The sequence below is a fragment of the Camelina sativa genome, chromosome 5, assembly GCF_000633955.1.
Source record: "Camelina sativa cultivar DH55 chromosome 5, Cs, whole genome shotgun sequence".
In the NCBI taxonomy this organism is placed as follows: Eukaryota; Viridiplantae; Streptophyta; class Magnoliopsida; order Brassicales; family Brassicaceae; genus Camelina; species Camelina sativa.
Genome location: NC_025689.1, coordinates 15,694,235 through 15,707,659, shown reverse-complemented (window position 1 = coordinate 15,707,659; position 13,425 = coordinate 15,694,235). Strand labels below are relative to the sequence as shown.

The window sequence follows — 13,425 nt, the reverse complement described above, 5'->3', positions numbered from 1 at the left end:
TATCACGACAGTTACCCCGATCCAGAAAAATCGGATTTCAACCGTCTCAGGAAACCGCCATGGCTGTCCCTATATATTCAACAATTCTTCATGAAATTTCTCAATCATCTTCCCTCCTTCTCTAAAAAGCATCTTCTCAAGTCTACAATGAGTGACTATCTCCGGAAATCGGTCCAGGATCTGGACTTGGGCATTGATGACATTCCAATACCTCTTCCAACGGAATTCTGTGAACGGGTGGCTAATGTTAACCGCTACTCTCTGGTTGTAACCCGGTGAATCCATGGAAACAAAATCTACGCGCTTTGATCCGCCAAATGCCTCGGGTATGGGGTTTCGTTGATGGGTATGTTGGACGGATTCTCGATGATGGGTGTGTCCAATTCTGATTCCAATCTGAGGAAACACTCAATCTGGTGCTCAACGGTCGGCCTTGGTCCTTCAATGACTTGATGCTAACGACTCATCGATGGTATCCCAACATAACTGATGGAGAAATGAAGATTATCCCGTTTTGGGTGCAAATCCAAGGTATTCCAACTCTCTACTTAACTAATGCTATGGCTAGATGGGTTGGAAATCGTTTAGGATTAGTCACTGAGGTCGATTACGATGAAAATATCAACCAAGTTGGGGCTGTTAGAGTTAAGATTGCATGGAACATTGATGATCCGCTTCGATTTCAAAAGAACCTTCAATTCATTGTTGGTGAAAACACTGTGGTCAAATTTTGTTATGAACGACTAAGGAATTTCTGTAGCAAGTGTGGATCTTTAAAGCACGACGACAAGGATTGTCTTTTGAGTTTTGATGATGAGAATCAAGTGGATCCTGGTGACAGTAGTGATGATGAAAATCACTCGACTGGTGACAACAAAATGTCAGAGGCCGATACATTACCATCAGTTGATCCTGCTACTTTAATCCCTGGCATCCAGATGGCTCCACCAAATGGAAGATCATCACAACCTGGTCCTAGCATAAGAGGTGCATCAATGAACCCGACGGTTTTTGCAGATGCTGACTTAAATGCAGAGAAGATATGCTACATACATGCTAAGCAGAAGACTACCACCAAAGCGTCAAACTGTTATGAGGATCTGTTTGAGGCTTCCTCGGACAATGCCTTGTCTGAATTTGTTTTCATGAAGCAAAAAAGAGTCTCTTTTGAGGAAGCTTTCAACAAAGCGGAGGCTGCAGAGGAATTGGCGGTCCTGAGTCAATTCCACAAGAAGAACAAGCTTACTACTTCCAATGGCTCGTACTCAGTCAACCAACTATACAACGGAGGCGCGGGGGCCCGGTACCCCCAGATCCAATATGAGAGTCCTCTCCTGGAACTGTCAGGGCATTGGACCGCTGCTGACTATTTCTAGACTTACTAGATTATGTAGTATAACTAAGTGTGATGTTCTTTTCCTTATTGAAACTCTTAATCAGTGTGATGTAGTACATAAAATTAAATGTGATTTAGGATTTGCTAATATACTTATTCAGCCCCCTCTTGGAAGGAGTGGAGGCTTAGCTTTGATGTGGAAACAAAATGTTGCTCTCAATCCAATTTCAATGGATGAGCGCCTCATTGATGTTTCTGTAACCATTAATAATATAAGCTTTTATTTGTCTTGTGTGTATGGCCATCCGATTCAAAGTGAAAGACATCACTTATGGGAGAGATTAGAAAATCTTTCATATCATCGCCAAGATCCTTGGTTACTCATAGGCAATTTCAATGAAATTCTTTCCAACTCTGAAAAATTTGGTGGACCATCTAGAGCTGATTGGACTTTCCGAGACTTTCAACACATGGTAACAATATGTGATCTGGAGGATATACGACACAGAGGAGATAAGTTCTCATGGGTAGGAGAAAGACACACACATACCGTAAAATGCTGTTTGGATAGAGCTTTTCAGAATGGCCCTTGGGGAGCTGCTTTCCCGAATGCTGAGGTTGAATTCTTAGACTTCACAGGATCTGACCATAAACCTAACTACCTAAATTTTAATATTGGATCCTCATATAGACGAAGAAGCTTTTACTTTGATAAACGATTATGCGATGTGGACAATTTCAAAGACGTTGTGAAACAAGGATGGCAAAGACAAACACAAGACATGAATTTATCAATCTCCAATTGTCTCCTGCAGAAAAGCGATGGCTAAGTTGAAACACGAGGTTCAGTTAAACTCTGGAACACGAATCAAGGCTCTGCAGTCACAACTAAACACAACAATGGAAAGTCTCAACTTCACGGTCAGTCAACATATCCCAACTTTAGAAGATGAGTTGACAAAAGCCTATTTGGATGAAGAGAAACATTGGAAACAGAAGAGCAGGAATCAATGGATGAATGAGGGTGATAGAAACACAAGTTTCTTTCAATCCTGTGCTAACACGAGGTACACAAAAAACCAGATAAACTCAATCCAAGATACACATGGGAATACGTTTTATGGACATAAAGCAATAGGAGAGCAGGCACAAACTTTTTTCCAAAAGATATATTCAACTAATGGCCATTCATTTACAAGGGACGTTTTTGTGTATTTTGAATCACAGGTCACACCAGATATGATGAGGATCTCACTCGGCCTTTAGTACACTAGAAATATATGATGCTGTGTGTCAAATTGGAGATGACAGAGCCCCTGGTCCAGATGGACTAACAGCTCGGTTCTATAAATCATGTTGGGACATTGTTGGTTGTGATGTCACACGAGAAATTCAACAGTTTTTTGATACTGGTAACATGCCATCTCAATGGAACCACACAAATATTTGTCTTATCCCAAAAATTGACAATCCGACTACTTTCTCTGATTATCACCCAATTGCTCTATGTAATGTCTTGTACAAAATCATTTCAAAGTGCCTAGTTTGCCGCCTTAAAAAACACTTAAATGGGATAGTCTCGGATGCACAAACAGCTTTTATCCCAGGTCGACTAATCCAAGATAATGTCATGATAGCTCACGAAGTCATGCACTCTTTAAAAGTTTGAAAGCGAGTCTCAAAGTCTTATATGGCGGTCAAGACTGATGTGAGCAAAGCTTATGAGAGAGTAGAGTAGAATTTCTTGAGAACTACTCTGCAGATTTTTGGATTTTGTAATAAATGGATTGATTGGATCATGGCCACTGTCGAATCAGTGAGTTTTTTCTGTACTAATCAATGGCTCACCATATGGACATGTTAAACCTGAAAGAGGCATACGATAAGGGGATCCCCTCTAACCCTATCTATTCATCCTATGTTCGGATATTTTAAGCCATCTCATACAATCACGAGTTGCAGAAGGTGATATCAAAGGTGTCAAGGTTGGCGAAAACACACCAAGAACAACACATCTCCAATTTGCTGACGATTGTCTCTTCTTCTGTCAAGCTAATAGGAGAAATTGCCAGGCTTTGAAAGACGTTTTTGATGTATACGAATACTATTCGGGTCAACAAATCAACACTTCCAAGTCTATGATAACTTTTGGTTCACGTGTGTATGGCACAACTCAAAATCGCTTAAAAGAGATACTTGAGATCCCGAATCAAGGAGGAGGAGAGAAATATCGTGGTTTACCTGAACAATTTGGCAGAAAAAAGAAAGAAATGTTTGAGTATATCATCACTAAGGTGAAACAGAGGACCTTTAGTTGGAGTGCAAAGAGATTATCTCGAGCAGGAAAACAAATAATGCTGAAATCAATAGCACTTGCCATGTCTGTGTATGCAATGTATAGTTTTAAACTACCTAAAGGCGTTACTTCGGACATCGAATTGATACTCATGAACTAGTTGTGGGAAAAAGATGCACAACAAAGAGGAATTTCGTGGATAGCCTGGAAAAAAATTGCAACACTCTAAAAAAGAAGGTGGACTCGGTTTCCGAGATTTAGAAAAGTTCAATGATGCACTTCTAGCAAAACAAGCTTGGCGTTTAATTCAGTATCCAAACTCAATGTTTGCAAGGATTATGAAGGCTCGATACTACCGTGATACTACAATCTTAGATGCAAAACCAAGGAAGAACCAATCTTATGGTTGGTCTTCTTTGCTAGTTGGTATCTCATTGATAAAAAAAAGGGATCAAGATACAATGTTGGAGATGGAAATACAGCAAGAATTGGATTAGACAATGGCATTGACTCTCATCCTCCGAGACCGGTATCTGCCATAAATGATGAAAACAATGAAACTTTAAAAACTCTGATGACGGACTCCAGTGTGATCAGATCATGGAACATTTCGAAGCTCCAAACACATATCAAAGTCGAGGATATAGAACACATTCAAAAGATCTACCTTGCACGCGAAGGCCGACCTGACACATTAACATGGAACTACAGTACTACAGGTGATTACACGGTTAAATCATGCTACTGGCTTTTAACTCATGATCCTTTGTCCTCTGATTTACCACCGGATATACCTCATGGTTCACCTCAACTCAAGAACAAGATCTGGAAACTGCCAGTAATTCCAAAATTAAAACACTTCCTTTGGCGAATTATATCTTGAAGTCTTCCAATTTTGACAAGGTTAAGATCAATAGGCATGACATTAGATCCTATATGCTCTAGATGTCGTCAATCTGAGGAAACTATCAATCATGCTTTATTCACATGTCCCTTTGCTTTATGGTGTGGCGATTCTCAAGCACTACTCATATAGACATTACTAATTTGGCTTCTGATGCTGAAGAAAATATTTCTAATATCATAAATTCAATCCTTAGCTCTGCTTTTTCAAATAATGAAACAATGCTACCTATCTAGTTATTATGGAGAATTTGGAAAGCAAGAAACAATAGTGTTTTCAATAATTTTCGGGAGAGTCCATCAAAAACGGTATTATGGTCTAAATCAGAAGCAAAACAATACTATAATCTCACACATAAAACTGATAGGCTTCAACAGAGAAGTGATGATAATAGACACACTCATAGATGGACTGCTCCACCGATTGGATTTGTGAAATGTAATTTTGATGCAGCATACAATAACTTCAATCATGAATCAACTGGTGGCTGGATAATTCGCAATAATTTGGGACTGCCTTTAGCTTGGGGTGCAACTAATCTCTTAAATGTCATTTCACCATTAGAAGCGGAAGCAAAAGCTATGCTGGTAGCTTTACAACAATCTTGGATACGAGGCTATACATCAATAATTCTAGAAGACGATTGCGAAGTTCTAATTAATATTATCAATGGTCAGACTAGACACCGACAACTAATCAACATCCTAAAAGATCTAGAGTTTTGGATTTCCAAATTTCAGTTCTTTAGATCTGTGTTCACAAAGAGAAAATGTAATAATGCAGCTCATTTATTGGCCTAATTGGGATGTAATTTTTCTCTTTATTATGTTGAATCTGTAATCAAGCCAGTGTGGCTTCATGAACAACTATGTATTGATCGACCTTAAATCAATATAAAAGCAATTTGAGTAAAAAAAAAAACCTAGGATATTTTTCCAAATTTTCCTTGGAAGACCTAAACTCTTACTTTATTAAAATTTTCTCCCCACGGCGGCTTCGCTTCGCTTCACATCACACGAGAGAGCCTTTCCCATTTTCGAGTTTTTGAATTCAACCACCACAAGAAGAAGGAACCCCCAAACCGCTCAATCCTCTCACAACCTCTGCGATTCCCGTATCTGACTCCGACTAATCGGAAAGAAAATAATCAAGGTTTCAGCGAGAAGAAAATGGGGAAGAACGAGAAGACGTCTCTAGGGAGAGCCCTAGTGAAGCACCATAACCATATGATCCAAGAAACAAAGGAAAAAGGCAAGTCCTACAAGGATCAACACAAGAAGGTTTTGGAATCTGTTACAGAGGTCAGCGACATCGATGCTATCATCGAACAAGCCGAGGAAGCTGAACGCCTCTTCGCGATTCATCACGATTCCGCAACTCCTGTACCTATCAATATGTGAGTTTCTCGATTTCATTTTGTTTTTTCACATATTTGTTAGATATTATTTGGTTAAAATTGATCGATTCTTCAATCTGTGAGCTCTGTTTATTGATTCATCTAAATCGGTTTGTTTCATATCTGAAGAATTTGCTTTTGAGCTCTGTGTATTGATTATCTAAATTGGTGATTACTGTTGGTGTTTTTGCTCTGAGTCTGAAGAAGCTTCTATGTATTGAATCATTTCTCTCATGAGCTAATTCTTCTTTGTTTGTAAATAGGGACACAGGTTCGAGTTCAAGTGGTATAACAGCTAAAGAATGGAAAGAGCAACGGATGAGAGAAGAGGCTTTACTTGCTAGTAGCCTTCAAGTGCCTCGAAGGTGTGTTGTTGTTTATATTTCCATCTCTTTTGCTTCTTCTTTAGTTTGTTGAGGAGTTACATGAAGTCTTCTTTAGTTTAATGTTCGTTCTCTTTACTATATTCAGACCTCACTGTACACCAAAAATGAATGTGGAACAACTTGATGTTAATGAAAAACAAGCTTTTCTCACATGGCGTCGGAAACTTGCGAGGTTGGTTCTGTTTTACCTCGTTCTTCTTCCTAGTGTTGCAATAAACAAGATTAATATCTGTCACTAGAAGGATATAGCTGTTAGTAGAATGGAGAGTTGCTTATATGCAAGTGTTTGAACCAAGTCAGATCATTTTCTCTATGCTCTAGTACAATGCTTTCTATAAAATAGGGAACAATTTAATTAAGGATAAGTTTAGGAGAAATCGTATTTTAATCAATGCTCATAAGCTAGCGAGTAGCGACTATGTTTACTCTAGTACTTGCTTGCTACAAACTGCAAGGTTTTGGTTGTCACTTATACCACTTAATGGCTTTAGTTTCCATTTTGATTTGTTAAATGATGACTCTGAAGGTTGACGTATTTATCTAATTTTAGCACTTGATAAAGCTGAAGTACTTTGGCAACACATTGTTAGCTCGATGTATGTTTAAGATAGTTTTTTTTTTTTTCAAAGGAAAGCTGGGGAGAGTTTGGGATAGGGTACCAAAACAGTCAAATAAGTTTCGTTTTAACCACTTTTGTTGATTTTATAGTATCCATTTTCACATCTTGAAGCATGTTATTGTTTACTCAAGATATTATTTTCTTGCTGTTTTTGATGTATGGTTTGATTTATATTATATGCAAATTTCCTTGGGACTTAGTGCTATATACTTATGCATGCCTACTTTTATGCTGTATTCAGCCTCGAGGAAAATGAAAAGCTTGTATTGACTCCATTCGAGAAGAATCTTGACATCTGGAGACAGCTATGGCGAGTGCTGGAACGAAGTGATTTGGTATGTTATTTTGTTCAGGATATTTTTTTCGTCTCTTAATGCTCATCTACCTGAATTAAGTTAATTGCAAAAACTCATTGGCTATCTGTACTTCTCTTTCAGATTGTTATGGTTGTTGATGCTAGAGATCCTCTGTTCTATCGGTGCCCTGATCTTGAGGTAACTCTATCTCTGCCAACTCGCAGCTTTTTTTCTTAGTAGAATTTTCCTGATCATATCAAACATTTACGTGAAGATTTGTTCTGACGCAGGCATATGCACAAGAAATTGATGAGCATAAGAAAACAATGCTTCTGGTAAACAAGGCGGATCTTTTACCTACTTATGTCAGGTAAACCAGTGACTTACTGCTCTTTTGCCACTAAACCTTTTGTTTTTTGCTAACCAATTGGGTTGTACATTCTATATGCAGGGAGAAATGGGCGGAATACTTTTCCCGCAACAATATTCTGTTTGTATTCTGGTCAGCCAAAGCTGCTACGGCTACCCTAGAAGGTAAACCCCTGAAAGAACAGTGGAGAGTACCTAATACCTCTCAGAAGATAGACGACCCAGCTGTTAAGGTATATGGAAGGGACGAGCTTTTGGCCCGATTAAAACTTGAGGCTCAAGAGATAGTAAAAATGAAGAAATCTAGAGGAGTTTCCGAAACATCTGCTGAGTCGCACCGTGAACAAGTTGTGGTTGGTTTTGTTGGGTACCCCAATGTAGGAAAGAGTTCGACAATCAACGCTTTGGTAGGTCAGAAGCGAACAGGTGTCACATCTACCCCGGGGAAAACAAAGCATTTTCAGACATTGATTATCTCCGAGGAGCTAATGCTCTGTGATTGCCCTGGTTTAGTCTTCCCTTCATTCTCAAGCTCAAGATATGAAATGATTGCTTCTGGAGTTCTTCCAATAGACCGGATGACTGAGCACCGTGAAGCTATTAAGGTGGTGGCTGAACGTGTTCCTCGGCATGCCATTGAGGATGTGTACAACATCTCTCTACCTAAACCCAAAACCTATGAGCCTCAGTCCCGCCCACCTCTCGCCTCAGAGCTTCTGAGAACATACTGCCTCTCTCGTGGTTATGTTGCCTCTAGTGGACTACCTGATGAGACCAAAGCAGCTAGGCAGATTCTGAAAGATTACATTGAAGGTAAGCTTCCACATTTTGCAATGCCTCCAGAGATGACCCGAGAAGATGAAAACGAGACAGGGGATGATGATACTTTGGGAGCCGAAATAGTTGAAGGTTTACGATCTGTGAAGGAAGGTGAAGAAGCTCCTGGTCTTGGTCTTGATCAGGTTCTAGATGATCTTGATCTTGCAAATGGAATTGGGCCTTCCAAGAAGAAACAGAACAAGAAGTCACATAGGAAAAACTGATTCGGTCTTGATGGAATATCGTGCTGAGAAGTTCCCAGAAACCAACAAGTAATCACGATGCATTGATCAACAAAAGCTGGAGTATATGATACAAAATTGTGGATTTTTCTTATGTAAAAATTGTGAAAAGTTATAACAGCTGTTGGTTAGATGTTATGTTTGTGCAAATACTAGAGATATCGAGAATTTTTCAGCTTGATATTGATGAAGAGTCCTTTGGAGCAGGTTCTGTAAAGCAGCTAAATTGATAACTTAAAATCCAAAAAAAAATCAATAGCCAGACTTTTTAATTGTATACTATTTACGTTTAAGAAACCTTTTATAACCTTTTTATAAATCTAACCCTTTTATAACCTTTTTATTCTCCAGTATCACTCTTGTACTCAATCAACGCACATGCAAGGTTTATAACAATTTTAATATTGCATTGTCTGCTATATTTCATATAGCTATGGACTTCGGAGGAATCCAATAAATGAGAGCAACAAACAAACCGACGCTTGCCAATTTGACCCCAAAAAAAAAAAAAAGAAAGAAAGGAAAAAACCTTGTAAGAACATAAAAATACTTATATTCAAAAAGTGATTTTTTCTTTTCGATGTAAACGTAAATTTTCTTTCTGAAAGTAAATACCTTAACCATGAATTTAAAGAAAATAAGTCTTTTCTTCTTGCTAGATACTTCCAAAACTGGAAATGGCGGTTTGTAAGAAGTTATCTGACTTCAGAGAGTTATGTCATTCTGTTGTAGACGACATTTAATGTCTCATCCTCATGCCATTGCCATTTTCCTTTTCCTCTATGGCTCTATCATTGTTTATTTATTTATTGTATTCCACTTTTATACTTTCTCTATTTGTGTAAATAATGATTTTTAAGGCGTTCGATTCATTTTTACCGTTTATGACTAAATTTCTGTAATATACACAATTTTGACAAAAAAAAACATTGTGATAATATTTGCGATGGATATACAATGAATTTGCTACACAGTTTTTAATTTCATGATAGTAAAAATTGGTAGCAAAACGTTACAATTTGCTACATATTTTCAATATATACAAATCCGTCATTAATAATGAATAATCAAGTAATCAATTACAATACAGTAGTACGTTATAAGCTGTGTTAGGCTACTAGGTTTGGTTCCATGTGTATTGTTTGTAATTGTATTAACATAAATGATGAAACTGCTTCTTAGTACAATGACTATATATGGCTTTTCAGCCTTAACTCTTTTAATATGTTACTAAGTAACAATCCATACTATGTGCGGGATAAATTGATTAAAAACATTATTATAAGTAAAATATTATCTTACAACTAATATCTGTTTGTGTCAAACATAATGTGTAACTAAAGTTTTTTTTATTATTATTCAAAGCTGCATTTCTTTTGTGTAAAAAATATGTTTCTCCCATGAAATCTTTGAATGTGTAAGAGGTTATATGGTAAAGAAAGTATTGATAAAATGTTACTATATATTATAACATGTCTTTTGTGCGGTTTAAAAATCAAATTCATATCTTCTTATATTTTATCCTGTAATCATAACAATTTTGCATGTTTCTTATGTAACCATAACAACATATATTAAATTACACAGTAATTTAATTATTGAATTTTATTATATGTTAGTAATAATCAGATTCTAAACTAATTTTTTTGAAGATAATCTAACTTATTGATTTAATATTTTTGATTAGGCTATTTAAATCTTTTGAGTTAGTCGGTTTGTTAATATTTTCTATAAATGACCGATTATTACAAAAAAGCCATTATAACAAAATTAATGAAATTCTAAAATCAATGTATTCGTGTAAAAATATATTTCACACGTGAAATATATGAATGTGGTAAAGAAAATATTTATAAAATGTTACAATTTATGGCAATATAAATTTTTGTGTGTTTTAAAAATCAAATTTTTATTTATGGTTTGTCGAGTAACTATAACAATTTTGCATATTCTAATAATCACTCATTTTAAATATATTATGATTTTTTGGTACTAAGTTTAATTATAATGATAAGGGTTATGCCTCATTCCTTTTTAATAGCACATAGATGAATATACAACTAAAATGTATATTCCTATTTTGATTATCAATATTTCCATTTTTTAATCAATAATTATTACTAAATGTTGAGATTAATTAGTTTACATACTTTATATATATATATATATATAAATAATCACACATCACGATATCTCTTAATTTGTTGTTATTTTTATATTTATTTACGAATATATATAAATCTATATTTATTGGGAATTAAGTTTCTTTTAATGAGTTGGAGATAATTCATGGATAATATACTCCTTTTTATAATCAATTATAATAACTATTGAAAGCTTGTTATTTAAATTATTATGGTAATAACACTAACATAAAAAGAACATTTCGTTTTTATATGATTTATGCTAATAAGTTATATGTTCTTTTATTTTTATTAACTTTATATTAATTGATATGATTTTTTAGCTTTTTAGAATATTTTACTTATAATCAATATTTATATTGATTTTTAAATTAATATAATTTTGACTTGTATATTTGTAATTATATTTTAGTGAAATTTTGCGTTAAAATAGTATGTAATTATTTAATTAATTTTAATATGTGATAATTAAATTTGTGTGAAAACAGTGACATATCTAGTTATTATTAAGTTAATTGTTTAAAAAAATATATAATGGTATGTTAATGTAATTAAATAGAAAATTTAAGGTTAGTTTGCTAAAAGATGCACAAAACTCTCTAAGGATGACACAAGAGCTTTTTCTTTAGAGTGTTTATCTTTTAATATATAGGGGATAGATAAAATTTACAGATTTGATTATTCATTATTAATTAAAATTAAAATTAAAATTTACAGATTTGATTATTCATTATTAATTTACAGACTACCTGATTTCTGATGAGTGTTGACTAATTAAAATTAAAATTATCTGTCCTTGAAGAAAATAAAAACAACAAAGGGCAGGTTTGTTTGGGCGTTGAGTTCGTCTTCTCTTCTCTGTCCTTTTTCTCTCCTAAAACAAAACAAACAAAAAAAAAACAACTCATTTTCAAATTCTCGGAATCTCTCTTCTCCGATTAACTTTTTTATTTTCTTTTCCGGGAGGATCTCACCGGAGAAAGCTAAGTTAGGGTTCCTATATAAGCGTGAAGATTTTTGGAAACGAGAAACTTTGGATTTGCTATTAAATTAAGAGAAGATGTATTGTCTTTCTTAATTAAAAGCTTTTGATAAATTTTAGGGTTGTGAAAAAAAAAGAAAAGAAAATGGATTTGGATTCGTCTATGGTACCAGAGAATGATCAAGATCCTGTTACTACGGCCACTTCATCATCGTCGCCTATGGAGAAAGAAGCGTCTGAGCAATCAACGGAAGAAGCTGGATCCGAATCCGAATCGGCGTCTTTGACTCCTTCGCCTCCGTCTCCTTCTCCAGGACAACAACAACAACAACAACAACAACCGCAGGTAACGACGGTGGTTGGGCCGAGATGTGCGCCGACGTATTCGGTTGTGAATGCTATTATAGAGAAGAAAGAGGATGGTCCTGGTCCTAGATGTGGACACACGTTGACGGCTGTTCCTGCTGTTGGTGAAGAAGGGACGTCTTGTTACATTGGCCCGAGACTGATCTTGTTTGGTGGTGCTACAGCTCTTGAGGGTAATTCAGGAGGAACCGGAACGCCTACTTCTGCTGGAAGTGCCGGCATTCGTATGTTTTCCGATTTCTCTCCTTACTTTACTTTTCTAATAAAGCTTTAAGCTTTGTGAGGGTGACTCAAGTTTCTTCATTCCTTGATGTTAGATATGCATTAGTTCTTTGTGTATACGAGCCTTGTTTTGGCTTCTTGGTTTTAGGCTTGCCATTGCTGTATTTTGATGTTTGGAATAATGTTTCCTATGCAGGACTTGCGGGTGCAACGGCTGATGTCCATTGTTATGATGTTCTTACTAATAAGTGGTCGAGGTGAGTATAAGATATGAATAGTGATATCTGTATCTTTAACCATTTATTAGTATCCATATTAGAAAAGTGTATGAGATCTATTCATATGTTATTAAGTGTGGAGTTCAATTAATATGATGAAATAATGCTTACAGGCTTACACCATATGGAGAACCACCTAGCCCAAGAGCTGCACATGTTGCTACTGCTGTTGGGACCATGGTAGTTATTCAGGTAGGGGAGGGTTTATTCTTGCTTTTTGTTGTTGTAATGGAGTGTAGTTTAGCAAGGTTGTCATTTATGGTCGGCATTTGAACCTGCTGTCGAATTGTTTTTGTGGCGTAGGGTGGAATAGGTCCTGCTGGTTTATCAGCTGAGGATCTTCACGTTCTTGACCTTACTCAGCAACGGCCACGATGGCACAGGTTCGAATACAAATCTGCATCTTGTGGCAAGCTCAGTCTGAAATTCATTATACTACTTTTGTTACTTGATTTGGAATTATCCTCTTTATATAGGGTTGTTGTTCAGGGTCCTGGACCAGGACCGCGTTATGGACACGTTATGGCACTGGTAGGACAGAGGTATCTCATGGCAATTGGTGGAAATGATGGTAAGCAATTTTACTCGCTACCTCATTAATAGTGTATTTATATTCTCCTTAAATAGCTCCTTTTCCCTTATCCTTAAATTACCAGGAAAACGTCCATTAGCTGATGTATGGGCTTTGGACACTGCTGCCAAACCTTATGAATGGCGTAAGCTGGAACCAGAAGGGGAAGGTCCACCTCCATGCATGTAATTTAGCTTCC

General features: G+C 36.2%; 2 protein-coding genes across 2 annotated transcripts in view; both read left to right on the top strand.

Annotated features, from left to right (window-relative positions):
• Positions 5,473-8,856, top strand: LOC104787006 (GTPase LSG1-1-like). Its single transcript, XM_010512497.2, has 7 exons — positions 5,473-5,932; positions 6,196-6,297; positions 6,404-6,490; positions 7,179-7,272; positions 7,375-7,431; positions 7,524-7,603; positions 7,685-8,856. The coding sequence occupies exons 1-7, from the start codon at positions 5,706-5,708 to the stop codon at positions 8,643-8,645; spliced, it is 1,608 nt and encodes a 535-aa protein (XP_010510799.1). The 5' UTR covers positions 5,473-5,705; the 3' UTR covers positions 8,646-8,856.
• LOC104789286 (serine/threonine-protein phosphatase BSL3-like) overlaps positions 11,635-13,425 on the top strand; it is an 11,232-nt gene continuing 9,441 nt past the window's right edge. Inside the window, exons 1-6 of the mRNA XM_010515010.1 lie at positions 11,635-12,379; positions 12,574-12,634; positions 12,769-12,847; positions 12,959-13,038; positions 13,132-13,226; positions 13,312-13,411. Of these exons, the coding sequence (XP_010513312.1) occupies positions 11,935-12,379; positions 12,574-12,634; positions 12,769-12,847; positions 12,959-13,038; positions 13,132-13,226; positions 13,312-13,411 (860 nt within the window). The 5' untranslated portion in view covers positions 11,635-11,934. The remainder of the gene's footprint in view (positions 12,380-12,573; positions 12,635-12,768; positions 12,848-12,958; positions 13,039-13,131; positions 13,227-13,311; positions 13,412-13,425) is intronic.